This window comes from Oculina patagonica, chromosome 10 (assembly GCF_052425735.1).
Source record: "Oculina patagonica isolate OP01 chromosome 10, crgOcupat, whole genome shotgun sequence".
In the NCBI taxonomy this organism is placed as follows: domain Eukaryota; kingdom Metazoa; phylum Cnidaria; class Anthozoa; order Scleractinia; family Oculinidae; genus Oculina; species Oculina patagonica.
This window is the reverse complement of record NC_135767.1, coordinates 11,881,986-11,907,041: the sequence shown is the minus strand read 5'-3', so window position 1 is coordinate 11,907,041 and position 25,056 is coordinate 11,881,986. Positions and strand designations below refer to the sequence as shown.

The window sequence follows — 25,056 nt, the reverse complement described above, 5'->3', positions numbered from 1 at the left end:
CCTCTGCTAAAACGTGTTGACATTTGTGTTAACGAGCGTTCTTCTGGTTGGAGAGTAGCCTACACTGTGTAAAAACATCCACCGATAGTTCACTGAAGACAACATTGTTTCGTTTACGAGAAAACGAAACAAAAACGTACATTTATATGGACTTTATATAACGTTGCTAAAAGGGTTGCAAATGGCCCATTCTTTTGCATTCCCACCCCTCCACAGGAAAGAGAGGGGGAGAAACTGGAAATGGAGAGGGTCTAGAACTCTTTTCGCTGGAGGGAGAAGAGAAGACAGAAAGCAGAATTCCCTGGGAAGGAAGAAACGGAAATAATTGGTAAAAAAATCGTAACATTTCGTAATACTTCGCAACAGTAACACGGTCTCAAGATTTTAACTGGGCAAGGGAATAAAGACTCGCAATGAATTTGATTAATCGTGCTTTTAATTGGTTATTTGATACTTTCATGTACACGATTTTGGCTGCTAATCATTCTGATATTTTAATTGTTGTCAATTCCAGTGTAGATATCAGTGATGTTACACTTCTATCGTCCACCTGCAAAGTGAAAAGTAAGAAATGCATAAATATTTTGCTCACGAACTGAGATGACCGAAACTGCACGTATATGATAAAACTTTTTTCAAATCTGCTCTACAAACAGAAAGTACAAAATAGTATAGCAAAATAACAATATAAAGAATTTGCAAAGTATAGTGTCTAAATGAAAATAATGGACCCATTGTAATTATCGGAGCTATCATTGCGACGTCCTTTACCAGTCATCGCATTCAGGTAAGATTTAGTTAAGCATTTCCAAATGCAAGCGCAATAAACTGTTGAAAATCATTCCATGAAATGGAATAGTCCCCCAGAAAGACATAAGGAAGATCTCTCCCTCCCCCTCACTCTGAAACAAAGAACAGTAGGTTATAGATTTAAACTGTTGATAGGCTTATTCTCCTAAGAAGGAGTTAAGCGCGAACACACTTAATGGCGATTGCGTTATTCTGATTATAGCTTACGTCGATCCAAAACTGCGCATGCTTTACACGTGCAGAGCCAATAAAAAAGAAACACTTTTGCAAGTCGTCGCTACCGCAAATAAAAAAAAAAGATCACTTCTACTTCAACTTGTTTTTAATAATTTTAAGCATTTATCTATTTTAAGGTAAAGTAATTAAAAATACAACAGGCATTGGCGGTTGTGGCATCTTTACCAACAACGAAACTGAGAACACGACAAGGCCCAATAACTACCCATCCGATACACGTGCATCTCTCTGCTTGGCTGTTGTTTGCTTATTGCCGTTGTTGTGTTGTTGTTGTTGTTGTTGTTGTTGTTGATTTAGTGGGTAAAGCAAAGAATGTTTAACCACCAACTGCAAAAATTCGCAATGTCCATGGCGATCAACTCTGTTCCGAGTTGATAGCAAGCAAAATATTTATATCCGCGCCAAAGGACACTTTTACATATTTACAAACTTGATATGATCTGTTGAAAAAATAGTAAGTTGCTTACTTACTTTAAGACGTCCTTTGATATATCCAGTTGACAAAGGTACTGACTCTGGCAAACACTGTAAAGTAGTCGGTCCTACAGTGTTTGTGACCCCAACTCACAGCACCACGCAGGACCCATCTCCCACCTTCTTTGCAAACGAATGGTCCGCCACTGTCTCCCTGAGAAGTAAAACAGGGGTCAAATATAAAAAGTTTAACGTAATGTCGTACGAGGTATGTTGTGAAAAACCTTCGGTCTGTCCAGAATGCTGCAGCTCGTCTAATTACATGTTCCCGCACGTGCGATCACATCACTCTAATTCTATACGAACTATACTGGCTTCCGTTACTCAACGTATCAAATTCAACATTTTGTTATTCACATTCCAGGCTCAATACCATAAGTCCCCAACCAACATTTTATTTTACACCTAAATCTTGTTAATTTTAATCTAAAGTCCTATGGGTCTCGAACCTTCACTGTTTCTGCCCTCGATATTAGGAACAATTGACCAGATAGCATCCATTTTTAGAAGGTACTTTGAAATCTGAGCCTTATTTTTTAAAAGAAGCATTTTTATTCCTAGTGATTTCATTTTCTGTTTTGATATTAATTTAGTTCTCTATTTTAATTTTTGGCTTTGCTAAGCGGTGACAATATTAACTAACAATCGTGGCAAATCTTTATTTTTCGAATCTTCAGCCACGTGTTCTCTAAATTCCAAGTCAAAGTTAACCTGACATCCTCCTCGCCCTAGTCCTCCAGCGCAAATCATGGTGCTGCTATAGACGGGGCCAATCCTTCCGTTTACTGACTGGCATCTTCTATCATCCGCGACTGGCAGAATTGCTTGTTGAAGCACGTTAGCCCCTTGTCCTCCACCAACTGTACGTCCTCACCCTATTGGGTTTATCAAAAAAAAAAAAAATGACGGCTTAAAAATATGTTTGCTTTTCACCCATTTCAATCGAGATTTGCTTTTTTCAGTTCATGGGACATAAGAATTTCCGGAATTTCCAGATATGGCGAACTTAAGGGAAGCCAGAGATTTAAAATAGATTTATTGGATGCAGATAAAAAAAGTCAAATAATTCGTACCTTCGTTTGAATTCTATATGTGTTATTGAAATGCCCCTTCACTGTTTTAAGGGGTTATTTTTATATTTCATCGAATTAGGTGTCTATTTCCTATGCCTGAATTTGGCTAAGATCCGTAACACAGCTCCTTTAAATCCCCTTTAAAATGTTTATCAAGATCGATCCTTTCCCGAAATGGACACCAAGAAAGAACTATGTCCGTGAAAATATTTATAGTATATGCAACTGAAAAGATATAAGAAATAAATAACCGCATCGGCTTAAAAAGTGTCACTAACCTGTGATATAACATTGTGATCCCCCCCCCCCACCGGTCTTGCCTTGTAAGACATCCGGATTGGCCTGTTTAACTGGAGAAGAGCCACGTCGTAATTCAACTGACCATATCGCTCATGCATTATCACTCTACTTAGGCCAAATACATCATCTCTGCTCGGTCTTTCACTCTGAGCATGTGCTCCTGTTAAAAAAAATGGAAAGTTAGATGGTATAAGGCAAAGGAGGAAGGCGACAGCAGTAACTTTTACTTCCATTTGCGTTATATGTCCTTAAACGTTAATCTTGTGCAAATTAATATTGTAAGAGAAATACATTTCAATTTCATTCTACGCAATTGAAAATCAGTTGGCACTAAGGCACACGAATTAAAAGAGCCGCTATGTGAAAGATGCCACTGTAAATTCTCATTGTATTTGATTTGTTTCAAACAGCGTGAAGTAAATGATACAGCCGATTTTAGAGAAAATCAAATTGTGTTGTAATCTTCTTTTGATATATCTGGCGAGGAGGCAAGAAAATTGATTTAAGGGAAAACATTGGGAATCATAAAAAACTTCATAATAATCTTGTGCAAATTAATATTGTAAGAGGCTGGGAAGTAGACGAACAACTACCCACTTCGCCCGTTTATGCGATCAATAAAAAATCATAAAAAAAAACCTTCATAATAATCTTGTGCAAATTAATATTGTAAGAGGCTGGGAAGTAGACGAACAACTACCCACTTCGCCCGTTTATGCGATCAATAAAAAATCATAAAAAAAAAACTTCATAATAATCTTGTGCAAATTAATATTGTAAGAGGCTGGGAAGTAGACGAACAACTACCCACTTCGCCCGTTTATGCGATCAAGACATAGTGCAAACTATAGATAAGGACTCCTTAAACATTTTCCTGCCAAGATTGGGAAGAAGAAACATAATATAAGAAAAATATTAATAAGATGTATGATATTTTGATATATCTGGCGAGGAGGCAAGAAAATTGATTTAAGGGGAAACATTGTGAATCATTAAAACAATCGTAAATGAGAAACTGAGGACGTCACTAACCGACTACTACAGTGTATCCTCCGGGATATGGGTAGCTTTCAACACAATGTGCTGCAGTCAGAATCCAATAGGGGCCAATAATTGATCCCCCGCAGATGTGACGGCCGTTCACCCTCAGGGAAATCTGCCAGGGCCAGGAATGACGCTCTGCATTCACTCCATTAACCACTCTCGACGCCATGCGTTGTCCGCAGCCTTAAAAGCAAAGTAAACAAGCAAAGTAAACAAGTCAAGTCAATGTAAGACAGTCATCAGGCCAGCGTGTTTCAACCTTTCTGTGGTTTGTACAACGAGGTGTCTTTCTCCGTCCTTTTTCCTATGACATTTATTTAATTTATCATCTCTCTGTTAATTACATTTTCAGCTTTTCTCTGGCCCAACAGAAGAAAGTGAAGGTCATATCATGTTGCTAAGAACAATAAAATGTGTATTAGAGCGATCACCCCGTGCTAAAAAAAACTTTTATAGTATAAACTGAGTAAGCTTTGCAGTAGAAAAAGTGCAATAATTGTAACTTAACCCTTTCCAGAAGGTTTCCTGAAAGGTTATGCATTATATTATACCTCTAAAGCCAAGAAATTGTATTGTAACTAACGATGTATATAGCATTTTTTCTTTTTCTTCTTGTGGCTGGTACTTCTTACACCTTGCCGTAAAGATTGCATACAGCAATGTAACCCTGAGAAGGAATTAGGAGGTGGCCGTTGTATGGTGTTGTCTTTTATAACATTTAAGTGTAATGACCGGTGCGAGGCAGTCAGAACAAGTCTTCTTTGCTGTTGTAAAGAAATGTGCGTTTTAGAGGGATAAATGAAGATTCAGCTTTATTTGGCGACGAGCTAGTTTTAAATCTAAAAAAAAAAACTGGGTATGATATCTAGCTATGTGAAAAACTTAAAATTGAATGCAATAGAAAGTCGTGGTCTCTTACTTTCGGAGGGCCTGAGGAACACTGCAATTACGGCGATAATGGCGTATATCTTTATGGATACCATCTTGACGGTCCAAAATAAGACGGCAAACTAAATGGACGTTGGAGATGGGAAGATTATATATGTTAAATGTTAGATGATTTTCATAATACACCTGATCTGATGTGCTAATACTGCAAAATTCTCATAAAATATGTTTGTTATGTTACAACGGCAGAATACACCCTAAAACAGGCTGTTCAAACAAGAATGAGGACACGGAATTATACACCACTAGACAGGCATCAGACGGTCTCGTAGTTGACTGAAAACTGTCCGAAACACTGAATGGACATTGAAGAATCGAATAATTTATATGTTAAATGTTGGGGTTGTTGTTTTAATACACCTGCGCGGGTGTGCTTATATCGCGAGTTTCTCATAGAATATCTTTGATATGTAGCCACAGCAGATAACACCTACAAACATGCTGTTCAAATCAGGGTCCGGACACGAGATGAATTCTGAAGTACAAATACCTCGAGTTTTTCATAACATGTCTTTGATATAGGTTACCCCCTCTAATATTCTGTTCAAATAAGGATCAGGATACGAGATGAAATTTATATACACCACCAGACAGACAACAGACGGTCTTGGAGTTAACCGTCAACTGTCTGGGAAAGTTTCAACACTGAATATGGACGTTGGTGATGTGAAGGTTTTATATATTAAATATTAGATGTTGTTAACCTAATAATACACCTGTTCTGCTGTATAAAGACCGCGCGTTTCTTTTAAAATATATTTGATTTGTAACTACAGCACAATACACCCTAGAATCAGGACAAGAGATGATATTTTTAACACCACTGGAGACAATCAGGACAAGAGATGACATCAGATGGGGTCTCGGAGTTAACTGTGACAGTTGTCTGAGAAAGTTGAAACACTGAATGGACGTTGAAAATGGGGAGAATTTATATGTTAAATGTTCGAATTGTTCTTTTAATACACCTGTACAGGTATGCTAATACGGCGAGTTTCTTATAAAATATCTTTGATATGAAGCGACAGCAGATTACACCCTCAAACAGGCGGTTCAAATTGAGATCACGGCTAGAAATTAGTTTTTTATACACCACCGCCAGACGAGCATCAGACGGTATCGAAAATACCGTCAACCATCTTGGGAAGTTCAAACACTGAATGAACGTGGAAAGCGTGAAGGGTTTGAATGTTGAAGTTTTTGTTCTAACACACCTGATCTGGTGTGCTGATATCGCGAGTCTCTCATAAAATACATATTTCATTTGTAGCCACAGCAGTTTAAACTGTCAAACAGGCTATTCAAATAAGGATTATTGCACGAAATTTTAATTTTTTTATACACCACCAGCCAGACATTAGACCGTTCGCGCAATTCACTTTCTTTTTCAGATTGGCAAATGGCACTATCGGGTGCTTTACAGATTCAAACAATTTAAAATTCGCAATAATTGTCTAGCACTCACATCACTAGATACGTGACTTTGTTTATTCTGATGTCCGATATGTCTCTTGTTTGTAAAACGATGCAGACATAAAAACGATATGGGAAAACATGTCTGGAAAATAATGTTTCTCAGGGTAAAAATCCGTGTGCCTGTGTTATACCACGAATTTGGTTAAAAAATGCATATGCGCTTTTGTACTCTAAGGAGAAAAAATTGATAGGTTGTTTATGCCTCTCCTTACCATTTAACAAATAGACAACTGATTTATTAGTACTGCATACATGGTTATAATGTATACATATGGGAGTAGTTTAGAAAATTATTCTTGTAGTTGTCTTCCCACAGCTAAGGTGAAGACAGAATATGCAGTGTTTCTACTTTAGTTTCGTTAAAAGGATTACCATTTTTTATTGAAAATGTATTAAAAAATTTCCTTTTTTTGTCCAAAGTGGTGATTCATAATACCACTGGATGTAAAGAACAAAATTTACGAAATCAGGGCGGCTCCACTACATTTTTTTTTCAGTATTGTGTGGTTCAATGGTACGGAGAAAGCAAATTAAGTCAAGAGTGACAAGAAACACGTGAATAAAACGAAATCAAAACGTAATAAAACATTTCTTTAAAGACAAAGTACTCTTTTTTAAAATGCAATATTCGAGTAAGTAGAAGTAATGTAAAAAAAAAATGGTAATTATTTTCCCTTTAGAATCATTGAGGAAAATTTTTCGAATTGTTGACACCTGAGATAATTGGTTGCACGATAACAGAGGAAATTTTTAACGCGCGCAGTGCATTACCTTCTGTGGAAAGTATATTCCATACTTATTTCCTATTTCGCTATACAGACAAGCAAAAAATGGAATGATGGTAAAATCATCCGACGTTTTGTCGTAGTCATTGTTACGTCTTGAATGAAATTAACCTTCTAGAAATTACCAAGGATGTTCGTACTGAGCTTGAAATTATGATCATATGAAACCAATTAGACAAAGACTCTTGCACGTATAGAATCCGATTAAGATGAGGGTACACCTGAAAGCCGTTTATCCACCGCTTAACTTGGGTTTTATGCGAATATTATGTTCGCGGTTCAAGCAATCCAAAATTCTATGCTCAAAACACAGATCTATGTATTGTGGTGTTTTGTACATGTTTGGGTGTTTTGGGGGGATGTTTGGGAGGAGATAGTTTCTTTCATTGGATTAGTAAAATTTAGAGAAACAAGAAAAATTGGAGACTTAATGTGATTAAAAAATCAGAATTTGAAGTTAAAAATTGGTAGACGGACAAAAGCTAGTCCCCCTGACAACCTGGAGTGCTCTTGAATGAGGGTCAACTGTCTGGTGGTGTTTCAAATTTTTTCTTTCTTCAACCCCTTCTCTAAACCTCCTAAAATTCCATTCAAATTCGGGTATACCCCTGCTTTAAGCATTTCTTACAATTACAACCAGGTCAATTAAGTATCGGCATCAATGTGAGAAAACTTACTCATTCTTTAAATCTTCGAGTCTTATTGTTGGCTTACGTTTGGCACTTGAAGCGGCAAAAGGTTTCATTTTAGAAGCTAGAATGCAGCCACAACTAATTAGTAATTGTAACTGGATTGAGTGGAGTACAATTCAAGGGAGTAGTCGGGCGAGTAATTTCAAAATCGGCCGAGTGCGCAGCGCGAGGACGATTTGAATTACGAGCACGATTACTCTCTGAATTGTACGACACGAGGTCCAATTACTTATTAATCGTATCAATAACAAAATTCGAGGTTAGGAAGTCTTTGAGAATCTTTTTTAGTGTGAAAAAGTCAACGGTAAATTCAACTGGTTGTGCAAACAGTGGGAAAACAGCAAGAAAGAACCCATTTATATGCGCGTGATTGACGCGTGAATGGCGCACGTGTTCTCAAATTGGATACCTGTAATTGGACACCCACGTGATCTCGCGTCGATTACGCGACAAATAGGTGCATGCAGAACCAATCAAAATGGAGAATTTTGTTATAAATACGATTAAACGTATAAAAAAATTCTCACTTTTATAATTTGGGGAAATTCGTGAGATTTTCCTCTCGTTTCTTTCATATCGAAAGCAAATTGAAAACTTAAAACGCTTTGCCAAAAGCATAAGGTCTGATCAGCACGCCAAATGAGAAGCTGTATTAGCTGAAGGTAAAAAAAATTCGTCGACAAAAGAGAAGGGAAAAAAATGGAGCTAAAAGATTTGCCCAGCCCCCCTCAAAAAATAATAAAAAAAAACGATCCATGCCTTATACCCGTAGCCACCAAACCACCTATTTACTTCACTGTTTGTTTTGGACACACAGGAATCCATGCTCACTAACTTTATTTAATTAACTATTAATATACAAGCAATATATTTTCACGCAGACGGAAGTAAAAGAAAACAAAGAAAGAAGCAACTTTTTGCAAAATTATTCTTGTCTAGGAGTTGCAGGTTATCGTGCAGTTGATAAACTTGTACTTAGAAATGAATAAAAAAAAATGTGTATTATGTAGCAAGAGTATCGCCTTGCGTGTCGTTGAATATAAAGTGACATGGCTGGTAGGTATCGCTAGAAAAATACTGGGTCGAGCCACCTTAATAACTATATGTTAGATACATTATTTTAATTTGTTGTTGTTGTTGTTGTTGTTTATCTATTGTTTGTGAAGTTTAGCAGTAAATATTACTGATCTATTATCGAACATGGAAACTGGTGATTCCTCTTTAGAAAAGATAAATAAAAAAAATGCGCCGTTCTCGACTTCAAAGAATCTGCTTTCCACTTAAGTAAGCCTCGATAAACTGTTGAAGTGAAGCGTCTTCATTTTACAGTTAAGAAACGAAGCCTCAAAAGAAATGAGCAATAGCGGCTTGTTTTGGAGAAAGTTGTACCAAACTGATCTGATAAATTCTCTAGATTAACTCATTTCAGAAGGCAATATAACATAAAATACTTCCCTTATAACAACAACTAAGGTATCAACAAAAACACACATTCTTTTTACATCATTACTGTGGATTGGCTCGCATACGGTACACGTTAAGTTTCAGGTACCCGAGAGTAGTTCGAAACAAGGAAGCCAAACTATGGGGATTTTTTTCTTTATAGTTAAAAAAGCTGACCTAATTCGACTTACACAAGAACCGTCTTATCAAGTTCTTCACTTCTTGTTTAACTTCCCTTATTTTCCAACAATAAAGAAATGGGTTTAAAGAAGAGTTTAAATAAACAAGAGTTGCGGTTAATTCCCAAACGATATCAACAAATGGAGATGATCCGCAAAAAGTAACTATAGCTATAACTATACTATATGGCAGGTAACAAGCCAGTAATGTAACTTCTACCCACATTGCGGTAGCCACTGTCTTTTTGTATCTTTCTACATTAAAGTAACTTCTTTTACCGTTTGACTGTTTTCGATGTTGCTGAAGGGCATTTTGTTGATGGCGGAGTATGATGAAGATTTTCGAGTAGCAAAAGGCTGACACAATAATGCAAAGTAATATTAATGCATAGTTATAACTTTTCGCAAAAGTGAATTTCCAAATTATCGTTGAAGAAATAGCAAGGCTGGAAATCCAAAATAAGATAGCTAACGCTCGAACTCGCATTAGAGTTACAAAGTGTCTGTATCTCAACCCCAACAATAGAGCGAGAAGTCTGTCCACACTTATTGCGGTCATTGTTAGCAAAGACACTGCAGACAATACTGTAAAACTGACTGCAGTAAACATTGCCGAATAAAAACAAAGATCAGTCGAGAGGTTTCCTTTTACCAAGAATGCATGATATAAAGCAGCGCTTGGTTCTGAAATGAGGCCAACTAAAAGATCACTGATTGCGAGGCAGCGATACAGAAGTTTTGATGGCGGATGAAGAGAAGACTCCTTGTGCAACGCAATTAGAATAAGGGTATTCCCTGTGATTGCAGTAATGGAGAAGAGAATGTCCAAAGAAGAAAAGAAAAACCAGTGTTTTCCTGATGAATGGGCTGTGCAAAGAAGAACTTGAAGATTCTTGTTGTTTTCTGTATATGCCGTAGAGTTTTCCATTACCACTTGAGGTCCGCGTGTTTCGACAGATAAAAGTATCTGAGACGTTTTTTATTCAACTCGTCAAATTACATTGTTAGTAGTGAGTCGGGTGGGCTTTGTCTTTGTCACTCGTCCATGGTTCACTTCTACAATTGTTCGAAACAAGCTCGAAGAGCTGTCCATCCGTAACAGCAAAATGGAAACAGACGAGTAAAACTGCACGTAATTAAGCAGAACAGCTGCCGATCTAAGACTTTTTTTAACCTGCATGAATGAGAAAGTCGTTTTATTTCCGTCGCATTATTATCCATTTGAAAATGATCGACATTTCTTAAAAGCCACAAATTACAATTTAGCCTTTTTCAATTTACTATTAAGAAGGACTTGAAACATTTGACGCATCCTACGAAAGTGCTTTTTCCAGACCTACTTGGTGAATACACGGCATTTATTATACTATTTAGGTATAGACGTTTTACCTTTAAAATAAGACTAGTCTTCCGCTCTTCCATAACTTTTGACCCCCTTCCTCAATCTTCTACCCCCGTGCCTACAACTGAAATCATTTTTTAATAATTAAAGTAAAGAAAAAGCAAAAATCCATTTTTCCATGCTGATATTGTTCTTTTTTTTAGTACGTAGTGAGAACCACTTAAAACAGTTCTATTTGTGGTACACATCCAGTTGGCATCTTTATCATAATTAACTTTCTTGTGCTCAGTATGTTTAATCATTGTTAAGGTTTTTTCCCTGCTATTGAGAAGTTTCGTAGGCCATCCTTTGAAAGATTATTCAAAGGATAACGATGCGTGAAGGATATTGAATAGTTCATCCAAAAGCGGAGTGAGTGTCCGAGCTTTTCGTTCGTCATAACGAATAATATACATTTAAATAATGAAAAGTCTAATGACCTATGTATTAATATATAATTTTTTGTCTCTTGGTTCGGGAGGTGAGGCACACCGAGCTTTTGATAACTCGTTAAACGAAACAAAAAAAAAATCATTCTCCGTTAAAGATATAAACCTAGGTAGGTTTATCATCCCCGCTTAAAAATGACTGCCTCTATTTCTTCAAACAAGCTAGCCAAGTAAAGCAAGCGGCCAAATGAAGTAAACGACTAAAGTTCGTAACGATGAAACTGCGTTAAAGGGACCATGTCACAAGGATTTCGCAGATTTTTGGTCTAAACTGCTTTGATATAAGTGGTAGGCAACTTTATTCATGAAAACACTATCTTTGAATATTTAACTGAAGATATAACCTTTATTTGGGGATAGAAATCAAACTTTGGCTATGATTATCGATCATTTTGAAGGCGCGCGGAAACAAATTGAAAACGTTGGTTAACGTTTTAAAATTGCAATCCATTTCCATTAGAGCCATTCGCAGCCAAACTCGCTTTTAAACAGTTTGAGTGCTCTAAAATAGCAATTTGCAATAAAAATGGACCATCATTATAAAGTTTCCTACGACGCAAATATATCATTCTAGCTGTTCAAAAATCTTTTAAAATCCGTGATATTGGAGACACTTTTAAAAGTTCTGTTTATTAGAGCGGAAACTAAAATAAGAAAATTAAAGTACTTAAATACAATATTGACAAGCTGTTTGCCATGTTTGACCGCTATGTAGAGTTTTGCTGAAGCCTATTTACACATTCTGGGCTTAATGTACCACATTACGCAAAGAGGCCTATTAAGGAAGTAAGTTAAACACATTATGAGATAGACTTCCTTAGTTACTTATGCTTAAACTTCCTTTGTTTCTGTTAAAGACTTCCTTAGTAATTTATACTTGAACCTCCTTTCAGTCTTCATTTGAAGCAGTAAATCGCATTATTAATGCATCATATATTTTCATCGTGGCATTTGCAAACGACACAAAGCATATTGTCATTGTATTTTTCTCCTAACTGGCACTTTATAGCGGAAAGCGCTTTTTGGAGTTAATTTCGTGTTATGAAACGAAAATAGTCATCAGTGAACATGGCAACAAGATGGTAACTGAATAAAGCGACACATGACAGTCAAAAAGAGTTACTGTTTAACTAATGAAGAGTTGAAGAATTCAGCATCACGAAAATGTTCAACTGGTTTTCAGAGAAATCTGATAGTCAATGCATTGGATACTGTTTCCTCTCGTGGCAATATTTTTTTTTTTTTAGCGGAGCATCCATAACTAAGCAAAATTGGTACATCCATCGAATCTACAAAATATTGGGGGTCGCGTATGTCTGCACGTTTGCACGCATTAGGTCTGGGTACGAGGTTTCCGTGTGTAATGGAAATTAAAAAAATTGTAGACTGCAAATAGAGCTCGCAGGGCAAGACAAAATACAGACAACGGTTGACATTACTCAGCGTCAACGGCTACACGGCAAAACATCTGCAAGTTATTACCCAACTGCTCTTTTCTATTTGCCTTTTTAATATGTGAGTTTAACGGAACCTCAGTGCGTTAATTTGGTATTTACGTTCGACAGCTGAACAGATATAGATAGATAACTTCGGACTCCTTGTGCAATTCGAGTTTGTTTGGTTGCATTTGAATCTGCGGCTGTCATCATTAAAGGTACAATTAGGCTAAAATGATTGTGGTGAAAGGAAGCTTATCTCAGATGTAAGGTAGTAAACTCTACTGAATTGCTAAGCCTGCTTTTATAACGAAAATGATTTGATTTTCCTTGACCGTAAGTTGATTTTCTGATCCCATGCCGTGATGTCCTGTGAGACGTGAGTCTTTTTCTTATTACTGCGAGTCTATCTAGACTTTAAGCTGTAAATTTTCTCGCTACAGAAGCACATACAGTATATTTACTTTAAGCTCTTTGAAGTGCTGAACGAAGACAAAGAACAAAGCTCGACCAAATTGATTTATTTTTACCAAACGTTTTCAAAACGTCATGTTTGCCCCATCGTGCTCAAGCGGGAGCTCTGGATACAAACTGCCTCAGAGTTTTGCAAGTCATTTCAAATAAATTTCTTTGCCTTAAGAACTTATACTTTAAACAAGAAGCTTGAGAAGCTCACAATCAGGTGGTTAATAATTATCTACCCGCTTTGGCTTGAAAGGCAGGGTGCAGAACAGCAAATACCACTTTAAAAGCAGTCAGTTTAGTAACACTCAGTCCGAAGTTTGCGTAAGTCACACGGCTTGCATGAACTGTATTAGTAAGCACAACATAATATCTAGAATGTTGTCAAGATTGCATTATTACTTCATGGTCTAAATTTATAAATTTGTTTTGCACAATAGAAATAAACGGTTATCTTCCTCTTTCAGTTCCTTCTTTTTCTCGGCCCGGTGACCATGTTTCATCCAAGTTGTATTTTCTCTTTTCGATGAACCCATTTTTTTTTAACGGTCTCTTGCTTATAAAATATTCAAATCTGTGTAGCTTGAGTCGCCGGATGAAGTTTACTGCGGAAATTAATTATTTTATTAGGAAACTTGAAAACAAATATCGGGAACTTACGTTACCATGGCAACTACATTTTGACAGACATGTTTAACCAAATTTGTATAGTTTGTGTTTCCTATTAATGAAAATTGTCTTCCGATTTTGAGTACTTTTCAGTAATCGAGCAACAAGGTAAAGTTCACCGAAACACAAATTTTAAAAGCCGAAGCACAAATTAAAGCCGAACACAGCGAAATAATTTTTTCACACATCATTTGCCCAGCAGTGAAACTGAATGATCGTGTTCTTCACCTCTTGCCTTACTTCTTGGATCTTCCAGCAATAAAGAATCGGGTTTAAAGACGAGTTTAAATAAACAAGAGTTGCTGTTAATTCCCAGATGACATCGAGAAATGGAGATGATCCATAACTTGTAATTACAGCTATGACTATACTATATGGCAAATAACAAGCCACTAATGCAACTAGTACCCACACTGCGGCAAAAACTGTCGTTTTGTATCGTGCTATATTCTGAGAAATTGCTCCTCCGTTCGATTGTGCTTGGTGCTGGTGAACTTGAGTCCGATAATGGCGGAGCGTGAGGAATATTTTCGAGTAACAACCGGTTGACATTAAAATGCAAAGTAATATCAATGAATAGCTATAACTTTTCGCAACCGTGAAATTCCAAATTATCATTGAAGAAATAACAAGGCTGGAAATCCAAAATGAGATAACTAACGCTTGGACTCGCCTCAGAGTTACAATTTGTCTGTATCTCAACCCCATCAATAGAGCGAGAAGTCTGTCCACACTTATTGTTGTCAATGTTAGCAAAGACACTGCAGACAATATTGTGAAACTGACTGTATAGAAGACTCCTGAGTAAAAACAAAGATCAGTCGAGAGGTTTTCAGTTACCCTGAATGCCTGATATATTGCAGCACTTGGTTCTGAAATAAGGCCAACCAAAATATCAGTGATTGCGAGGCAGCGATACAACAGTTTTGATGGCGGATGAAGAGAAGACTCCTTTTGCAATGCAATTAGTATCAGGGTATTCCCAATGATTGCAGTAATGGAGAACAGAAAGTTTATAGCAGAAATTAAAATCCAATGTTTTCCTGATAAATGGTCGGTGCAAAGAAGAACATGGAGAATATCCTTGTATTCTGCATAGGCCGTAGAGTTTTCCATTGTCACTTGAGATCGGCTTGTTCTGGAAGATGAAACTTACCTGAGACGCATATCTTTGTTAGTAGTTAGTCACGCGGTTCTACAATTTATTGTTTGAAACAGATCAAACAGCTGTAACAGATTAATCAAACCGCACGTATTTAAACGGTATAATTGTCGATCTTAAAGAAGCAGTATCATGAGTATCACTTGGAAAAGTCAAAAGTCAAAAGAAATATTTACATTAATAGAAACCTAAAATATGGTCTAGCTTTGTTAAAAACAAAATGAAAAAAGTGAAAAACAGAGGTTTAATCATAAGTACCTACTTGGTGAATACACGGCATTTATTATACTATTTAGGTTTAGTATAAATCTACTAGCGTTCTATCACGAATGCTGTTCTCTGATTGGCTACGCTACTCACTATCTATTCTGTTGTAGAAGGTGAGTAGCAAAACAGCGTGCGGTTGTCGACAGAATGGTCACCGCTTTTTCGCTTTTAAATTGACCGTAAAGAAGGTCTTGGATTATTTACTATTCCAGGCGATGTTGGAGAAGATAAAGACTGTACCGAAATATGTAATGAAGATTTTACACGGTAAGAAAAGCAATTAATATTCATTTACGCTTTTAAAAGCGGGCGAATCTATAATTTTATAACATTCAGAGATGCGTTTCACCGAGACATTTTGTGGAAATAAAGTTTAAAATGTCTTTGCAAACTAACACAGTTTCATCGTCCCATCGAGGAGCAGTAAAAGAAAGGCTAAACAGATTCGACCTGCAAGTTTTTTTATGCATCAATGAGACTTAAATAAAACAACAAAATTGAAAGCGAATTCAAGGTTGCGGGCGACTCGTTCAACTTTTCATAAATTTCTTATCGTTCACATTTCCTACATTTAAAACAACTTGACTTCCAAAGGGCCTTTGTAAGTCAGTCTATCTTTAAATTGTCATTTTACAATGAAAATCCGGCTTTTAGTTCAATTTCGAGCAAACGACGGTTTAAATAAATCGTGAATGAAATGCAAAGGCGCACACAGAAGCTAAACAGTGCAATGTGGTTTCTTCCTTGCGAACAACTCGCTTAACTTTTTTTTAATCTTTTACGTTTTCGAATTTAAAAAAACTTGACTTCCAAGGGCCCTTGTACGTCAGTACATCTTTCAATCGTCATTTTACAATAAAAAACTTGGCTTTTCCTTCAGTTTCGGGCATATAACGGTTTCAATAAATCGTGAATGAAATGCAACAGAAGCCAATGCAATGTGGTGCAGTTGTCTATTATCCGCGTGTTGTGTGACTTATTTGCATCATTATTCAATAAAAACGAGAGCCTGTCTTGAAAAGTTTTGAACGTCTAGTAGATTTATACTAAAACAATTAGATTATTCGCTCTCGATTTCTATGTGTGATAGTTGATTCGGGCTTCGCCCTCATCAACTATCACACGATAGAAATCTCGAGCTCATAATCTAATTGTTAAATAGACGTTTTACCTTTAAAATAAGACTAGTCTTCCGCTCTTCCATAACTTTTGACCCCCTTCCTCAATCTTCTACCCCCGTGCCTACAACTGAAATCATTTTTTAATAATTAAAGTAAAGAAAAAGCAAAAATCCATTTTTCCATGCTGATATTGTTCTTTTTTTTAGTACGTAGTGAGAACCACTTAAAACAGTTCTATTTGTGGTACACATCCAGTTGGCATCTTTATCATAATTAACTTTCTTGTGCTCAGTATGTTTAATCATTGTTAAGGTTTTTTCCCTGCTATTGAGAAGTTTCGTAGGCCATCCTTTGAAAGATTATTCAAAGGATAACGATGCGTGAAGGATATTGAATAGTTCATCCAAAAGCGGAGTGAGTGTCCGAGCTTTTCGTTCGTCATAACGAATAATATACATTTAAATAATGAAAAGTCTAATGACCTATGTATTAATATATAATTTTTTGTCTCTTGGTTCGGGAGGTGAGGCACACCGAGCTTTTGATAACTCGTTAAACGAAACAAAAAAAAAAATCATTCTCCGTTAAAGATATAAACCTAGGTAGGTTTATCATCCCCGCTTAAAAATGACTGCCTCTATTTCTTCAAACAAGCTAGCCAAGTAAAGCAAGCGGCCAAATGAAGTAAACGACTAAAGTTCGTAACGATGAAACTGCGTTAAAGGGACCATGTCACAAGGATTTCGCAGATTTTTGGTCTAAACTGCTTTGATATAAGTGGTAGGCAACTTTATTCATGAAAACACTATCTTTGAATATTTAACTGAAGATATAACCTTTATTTGGGGATAGAAATCAAACTTCGGCTATGATTATCGATCATTTTGAAGGCGCGCGGAAACAAATTGAAAACGTTGGTTAACGTTTTAAAATTGCAATCCATTTCCATTAGAGCCATTCGCAGCCAAACTCGCTTTTAAACAGTTTGAGTGCTCTAAAATAGCAATTTGCAATAAAAATGGACCATCATTATAAAGTTTCCTACGACGCAAATATATCATTCTAGCTGTTCAAAAATCTTTTAAAATCCGTGATATTGGAGACACTTTTAAAAGTTCTGTTTATTAGAGCGGAAACTAAAATAAGAAAATTAAAGTACTTAAATACAATATTGACAAGCTGTTTGCCATGTTTGACCGCTATGTAGAGTTTTGCTGAAGCCTATTTACACATTCTGGGCTTAATGTACCACATTACGCAAAGAGGCCTATTAAGGAAGTAAGTTAAACACATTATGAGATAGACTTCCTTAGTTACTTATGCTTAAACTTCCTTTGTTTCTGTTAAAGACTTCCTTAGTAATTTATACTTGAACCTCCTTTCAGTCTTCATTTGAAGCAGTAAATCGCATTATTAATGCATCATATATTTTCATCGTGGCATTTGCAAACGACACAAAGCATATTGTCATTGTATTTTTCTCCTAACTGGCACTTTATAGCGGAAAGCGCTTTTTGGAGTTAATTTCGTGTTATGAAACGAAAATAGTCATCAGTGAACATGGCAACAAGATGGTAACTGAATAAAGCGACACATGACAGTCAAAAAGAGTTACTGTTTAACTAATGAAGAGTTGAAGAATTCAGCATCACGAAAATGTTCAACTGGTTTTCAGAGAAATCTGATAGTCAATGCATTGGATACTGTTTCCTCTCGTGGCAATATTTTTTTTTTTAGCGGAGCATCCATAACTAAGCAAAATTGGTACATCCATCGAATCTACAAAATATTGGGGGTCGCGTATGTCTGCACGTTTGCACGCATTAGGTCTGGGTACGAGGTTTCCGTGTGTAATGGAAATTAAAAAAATTGTAGACTACAAATAGAGCTCGCAGGGCAAGACAAAATACAGACAACGGTTGACATTACTCAGCGTCAACGGCTACACGGCAAAACATCTGCAAGTTATTACCCAACTGCTCTTTTCTATTTGCCTTTTTAATATGTGAGTTTAACGGAACCTCAGTGCGTTAATTTGGTATTTACGTTCGACAGCTGAACAGATATAGATAGATAACTTCGGACTCCTTGTGCAATTCGAGTTTGTTTGGTTGCATTTGAATCTGCGGCTGTCATCATTAAGGGTACAATTAGGCTAAAATGATTGTGGTGAAAGGAAGCTTATCTCAGATGTAAGGTAGTAAACTCTACTGAATTGCTAAGCCTGCTTTTATAACGAAAATGACTTGATTTTCCTTGACCGTAAGTTGATTTTCTGATCCCATGCCGTGATGTCCTGTGAGACGTGAGTCTTTTTCTTATTACTGCGAGTCTATCTAGACTTTAAGCTGTAAATTTTCTCGCTACAGAAGCACATACAGTATATTTACTTTAAGCTCTTTGAAGTGCTGAACGAAGACAAAGAATAAAGCTCGACCAAATTGATTTATTTTTACCAAACGTTTTCAAAACGTCATGTTTGCCCCATCGTGCTCAAGCGGGAGCTCTGGATACAAACTGCCTCAGAGTTTTGCAAGTCATTTCAAATAAATTTCTTTGCCTTAAGAACTTATACTTTAAACAAGAAGCTTGAGAAGCTTACAATCAGGTGGTTAATAATTATCTACCCGCTTTGGCTTGAAAGGCAGGGTGCAGAACAGCAAATACCACTTTAAAAGCAGTCAGTTTAGTAACACTCAGTCCGAAGTTTGCGTAAGTCACACGGCTTGCATGAACTGTATTAGTAAGCACAACATAATATCTAGAATGTTGTCAAGATTGCATTATTACTTCATGGTCTAAATTTATAAATTTGTTTTGCACAATAGAAATAAACGATTATCTTCCTCTTTCAGTTCCTTTTTTTCTCGGCCCGGTGACCATGTTTCATCCAAGTTGTATTTTCTCTTTTCGATGAACCCATTTTTTTTTAACGGTCTCTTGCTTATAAAATATTCAAATCTGTGTAGCTTGAGTCGCCGGATGAAGTTTACTGCGGAAATTAATTATTTTATTAGGAAACTTGAAAACAAATATCGGGAACTTACGTTACCATGGCAACTACATTTTGACAGACATGTTTAACCAAATTTGTATATTTTGTGTTTCCTATTAATGAAAATTGTCTTCTGATTTTGAGTACTTTTCAGTAATCGAGCAACAAGGTAAAGTTCACCGAAACACAAATTTTAAAAGCCGAAGCACAAATTAAAGCCGAACACAGCGAAATAATTTTTTTTCACACATCATTTGCCCAGCAGTGAAACTGAGTGATCGTGTTCTTCACCTCTTGCCTTACTTCTTGGATCTTCCAGCAATATAGAATCGGGTTTAAAGACGAGTTTAAATAAACAAGAGTTGCTGTTAATTCCCAGATGACATCGAGAAATGGAGATGATCCATAACTTGTAATTACAGCTATGACTATACTATATGGCAAATAACAAGCCACTAATGCAACTAGTACCCACACTGCGGCAAAAACTGTCGTTTTGTATCGTGCTATATTCTGAGAAATTGCTCCTCCGTTCGATTGTGCTTGGTGCGGGTGAACTTGAGTCTGATAATGGCGGAGCGTGAGGAATATTTTCGAATAACAAACGGTTGACATTATAATGCAAAGTAATATCAATGCATAGCTATAACTTTTCGCAACCGTGAAATTCCAAATTATCATTGAAGAAATAGCAAGGCTGGAAATCCAAAATGAGATAACTAACGCTCGTACTCGCCACAGAGTTACAATGTGTCTGTATCTCAACCCCAACAACAGAGCAAGAACTCTGTCCACACTTATTGTTGTCAATGTTAGCAAAGACACTGCAGACAATATTGTGAAACTGACTGTATAGAAGACTCCTGAGTAAAAACAAAGATCAGTCGAGAGGTTTTCAGTTACCCTGAATGCCTGATATATTGCAGCACTTGGTTCTGAAATAAGGCCAACCAAAATATCAGTGTTTGCGAGGCAGCGATACAACAGTTTTGATGGCGGATGAAGAGAAGACTCCTTGTGCAATGCAACTAGTATCAGGGTATTCCCAATGATTGCAGTAATGGAGAACAGAAAGTTTATAGCAGAAATTAAAAACCAATGTTGTCCTGATAAATGGTCTGTGCAAAGAAGAACATGGAGAATATCCTTGTATTCTGCATAGGCCGTGGAGCTTTCCATTGTCACTTGAGATCGGCTTGTTCTGGAAGATGAAACTTACCTGAGACGCATATCATTGTTAGTAGTTAGTCACGCGGTTCTACAATTTATTGTTTGAAACAGTTCAAACAGCTGTCTTTGTAACAGATGAGTCAAACCGCACGCAATTCAACGGTATAATTGTCGATCTTAAAGAGGCAGTATCATGAGTACCACTTGGAAAAGTCAAAAGTCAAAAGAAATATTTACATTAATAGAAACCTAAAATATGGTCTAGCTTTGTTAAAAACAAAATGAAAAAAAGTGAAAAAAGAGGTATAATCATAAGTATCATCTGCGCACGTTTCAAACTCTGCTTATGTGTTTTGAATAAATCGTTAAAAACTAATTACACTTTGCTTTCCTTTGAATGTTTCACTTTTTATCTTCACCTTTGTGTTCTAGGCGCGTATTGTGAATGAATGAGCGAAGCTATTAAGTCATAATTGTAGCTCTGTTGTGGACACAAATGCATCAAAATCCCCATCATACTGCCCCCTTAATGGTTATTTTGTTCACGTATTCGAATGAATAATTTCGTGACAAAATATGACGTATTTGAAAACAAAATTTCTTAAAAACTTGACAGAAGTTACTTAAAGATTGTAAAGTTTCGTACAAAAATGAGTTAAAATTTCCGGACGTCCACGGTGCGTTTGAGGCCCTACTGGGCGAATATTTGTTATATTTGCATATAAATTAGTAAACTTTTAAAATATGTTCCCACCCCTCAATAACCACGCTGGCTTAAAACTTTAAAACTCTAAAAACTTCTTCCGCTTGGTTTGTTTAGATGTTTTTAGGTTTCTTTTTCCCCCATTGTCAAATTCCATAGGCCATCCTTCGAAACGGTATACAAGTAGAAAAGAGGCATTAAGGATATGAAATATTTATTCAAAAGCGGCTGTTATGTGTACCCGCTCCTTCCGTTCATCATAACAGCTACGTTTATCTCAATTAACAAACATCTAAGTTATATATAATGAAAAGTCTACTGGACTATGTAAATGTTTTGTTTGTGAAGTAAGATAATTTGAGCTTATGGCAACCCTTTAAGCATCCCTTTAATGCCGAAAAATTTTATTTTCTAGGATAAATATAAAGGCGTTATTGTTATTATCATTCGGATGTATCCTGTTGGCAATTTACGAACACATTGTGACCTCTAAAAAATTCCCGCAGTGAGTCCTCCTGTTTATTTCGAACGCTGCGTCCAGCGTATTACGAAGATGATCAACTTAATTTCAAACTGCTCTTTTTACACTTTTGAACAAAGCCCGCGTTGCAGTCAAGGCACGCTCGTTCGCTAGCCGTTTCCTCGCTTGCTTCGTGTGCTTGGAGAGGAATTGACATCAGAGGAATTATGCAGGTTAATCTGAACGGCTTTTTCAAACCATCTTCAGAAATCTCCAACATTTCGTTTCCACAGGAAAAACAAAGGAAGACTGTCAGCATGACCGCAAAACAAAAGCGCGTTAGAGAGTAATGACAGTAATATAAAACTAGCCAAACAAAAGTGAATACACAGTTCCTTGCAAACCTGCGGGATATCGGAACGAGCTTTTGGAAGTCGTTACGCAGACAGACTATATCGAGGATTCTGTAACACGCCCGGCTGCAACCCAGGCTACAGTAAATTTGTTGTGTTTGATCCCTGGCTAACGCAGCTTTGTTGAATCCTATTTACACAATTGGCTCTCAAATACCACTCGGCTCAAATAGGCCGTATTTACACACGTTGTAAAGACCTCCTTACTGATGCTCGTATTACCTATTTGCACGATTTATTTCAAGCAGGAAACCATTTGAATCAATTTCTTTATCATGTTTGTGTCACATAGTTTCATCCTGATATTTCGAAACGACACAAAGCACTATATGTTGACATTTTGTTGTCCGAGGGACTCTCACGCTTGGTGCTAATTCGTGGGCAGGACCTTTTTTTTCTTTTTGTCTTGTGACGTCATGACGTAGTCATGAAGACACAAGATAATACTACAGGGGACAAGGTGCATTCCATGCGTATTTGCTTTCTGAGGCCGCGGAATTTTCCCGCCATGTCAATATTTTTCCCGCCATGTCAAAATTTTCTTTTTTTAGTAAATGCCGAAAAATGCGATCATCAGATTTAAACAAAACAGATGCAGACTTCTCAACCTCAAAGCACTGGAAATCTAGAGATTGAGGTAAAAAAATCTGGAGATTTCAGTAAAAACCGGGAGATTGATCAACTGACGGACAAAAATAGCTAAAAGAGTCCTTAAACCAGGCGCTAATCAAATGACTTGTTACTCTGTTTTTTCGTGAGATTTCTGTTTCTCATCGTGAGATTGAAGTGAAAACCGTGAGTCTCAAGACAAAATCGTGAGACTTGAGAGGTCTGCAGATGCTGTTTACACTGACAGTTGCGTTTATTTTTAAGCTTTTTGTTTGCTTTTCTTAGTGATAAAAGCAATCACACGAGATTCCCACCATTCTAGTCATATTAGTCAATCAGATAATAGCTACCGTTTCGTGAGAACAATGTGTTTTATGATTTTGGTACAGCAATAGGGGAAAAGCATGTCTTAAACAGGATTGCGCCTTACAGAACTGTAGGTATGTCGACCGACAATATGTCAGGAAAACCTTTTTTTTGCCGTTTCCATTTTTGATTAGATCCTATTTCAAAGATGTAATCCGTAGTAGTCGAACCACATGTGTGCCTTTACTTCAGTTGACTAGCTAGCTTAGGCAAGTTAGAATTTGTGCTGATTAAACTAGTTCAAAACAACTGATCCCGTGGACATTATTTTCCTTGCGTGTCTTCAATTTGAGTATTACTCGAAGACACACGCGAAAGGTCAACCATGAAACTTTGCTTGGTAGTGTGCGTGAGTTTATTGAAACGTGAGGCTGAAAACGTTCTTATCAGTCACAGACACAAAACAACAAAGGAGAATCTGTGACTTTGTTGACCTTTTTAAGATATTTAAGAATTATCTGTGACAGATAAATGCTTATGAATCTGTATGTGTCTGTATTCTTTTTGTGCTGTTATCGGAGTCCTATAACTGTTCAACGGCTACATGCTGGAGTGTACTTTGAATTTAAGTCAAGCCTACTTTCGGCTGCTTGGAAAAATCGCTTTTGATAAGGTGTCGGAAACAAGTCGCGTGACAATAATAAGTACAAACATTATCCGCCTGACAGAAATAGCAACGATCAATTAGTATGAATCAAGAAGGACGCTTAATTACCGTGATAGTGATCGGAATGGATACTATTAAGGCATCGATTTCAAAACTTTAAGCATGTAATCTTATACAATAATTAAAGATAGAAACTTCATGGACAGTTACTCAGAGTTTCACGCACGAAGCGATCATCAGACTGTGTCGTTAGATGTGGTGAAATACAATTTAAACTACGTTCATGGAGGACGGTTGGAACGATCCTGTCTCTGATTGGCCGTGTAGTACTTGTTTTCGTGCCTGCACTTGGTAACAAGCTCAGATCTTTTGTTCAAGAAGGTGGATCTGTCAGCTGATAGTATGCAGAGCTTTTCCGTCAGACACAAATTGCAGCGTGACGGGTTTCCCCTGTAAGCGCTTGCTCTCGTGACAATGGACCACTTGATCGAAAATTCGGTGTTGTTGTCTTTCAGGTCCCAAATCTTATATATATTTTTTAGTTGGATTTTAAGCCTTTCGCGTGAGAACCTTTTGTAGTTGGAATAAACCTTTGTTTTTATCTTTAGCTGTGAAATCGTGAAGTTCAGCGCAAGCATTCACGACAAAGGTTTCTGAATTGACAAGTGAATCAAGAGTTTCGTATATCGTGTTGTGAATGTCACAACTTTTATCGAGCGACAAAAGTAGCTTTAGTTTTAGTTTAAATTTTAGGGGTGAGGAGTCTAAATGTTTCTTTATGTTAGATGCACGCTTTTTAATTTTCGATATCTTTACAAGCAATAAATAGACGTGAAAAGTTGTCTATTTTCAAATAAATTAAACTCTGAAAAGAGTCACAAGACACTAAGCCCAGAGGGCTTTTGATTATTGATATCTACACAGTTTACATCACATAGGTAATTGGAATAAAAGGTATAACATGTTAAATTTACAATTAAGTAACAGTTGGATAACAATTGTCATATAGCAAATTTACATAAGTGGATTGAACTTTAAAATCATCTAAATTAAACAAGCAACATCACGAAGGAGAAAAGAAAGAAAAACCGCAACAGCAGCAACCACACGAGAAAAAAAGGAAAAAAAGCGAATTTAACACTATAATTTTCTACTTAATTACCTTGGAGAATATATCCACTTCTTTTCGAAATATCTTTTATTAGTAATTTTCTTTTTAGTTTCATATGTAAGTACTTTTTTTTTCTGATAACCTTGAACTATATAATTAGGATATGTTTAGTTTCTTCTGCAGTCCCACAAGAACAATTTTCCAATAATAACAA

The 25,056-nt window shown here is 36.7% G+C and overlaps 2 protein-coding genes and 1 pseudogene across 3 annotated transcripts; all 3 read right to left on the bottom strand.

Moving 5' to 3' along the window:
* Nucleotides 1-418: 418 nt before the first annotated feature.
* On the bottom strand, nucleotides 419-4,980 carry LOC144628536 (chymotrypsin-like protease CTRL-1; annotated as a pseudogene). Its single transcript, XR_013566263.1, has 6 exons — nucleotides 4,858-4,980; nucleotides 3,927-4,121; nucleotides 2,873-3,054; nucleotides 2,233-2,396; nucleotides 1,519-1,675; nucleotides 419-550 (listed from the first exon to the last, which is right to left on the bottom strand). The product of XR_013566263.1 is annotated as a chymotrypsin-like protease CTRL-1 (transcript).
* A 9,058-nt stretch (nucleotides 4,981-14,038) lies between these two features.
* Nucleotides 14,039-14,974, bottom strand: LOC144667241 (trace amine-associated receptor 9-like). Its single transcript, XM_078528643.1, has one exon. It carries the CDS (start codon nucleotides 14,972-14,974, stop codon nucleotides 14,039-14,041), a length of 936 nt encoding a protein of 311 aa, XP_078384769.1.
* Nucleotides 14,975-19,439: 4,465 nt separating this feature from the next.
* Nucleotides 19,440-20,582, bottom strand: LOC144667392 (adenosine receptor A3-like). The gene has a single exon (XM_078528787.1). It carries the CDS (start codon nucleotides 20,580-20,582, stop codon nucleotides 19,647-19,649), a length of 936 nt encoding a protein of 311 aa, XP_078384913.1. The 3' UTR covers nucleotides 19,440-19,646.
* Nucleotides 20,583-25,056: the final 4,474 nt, after the last annotated feature.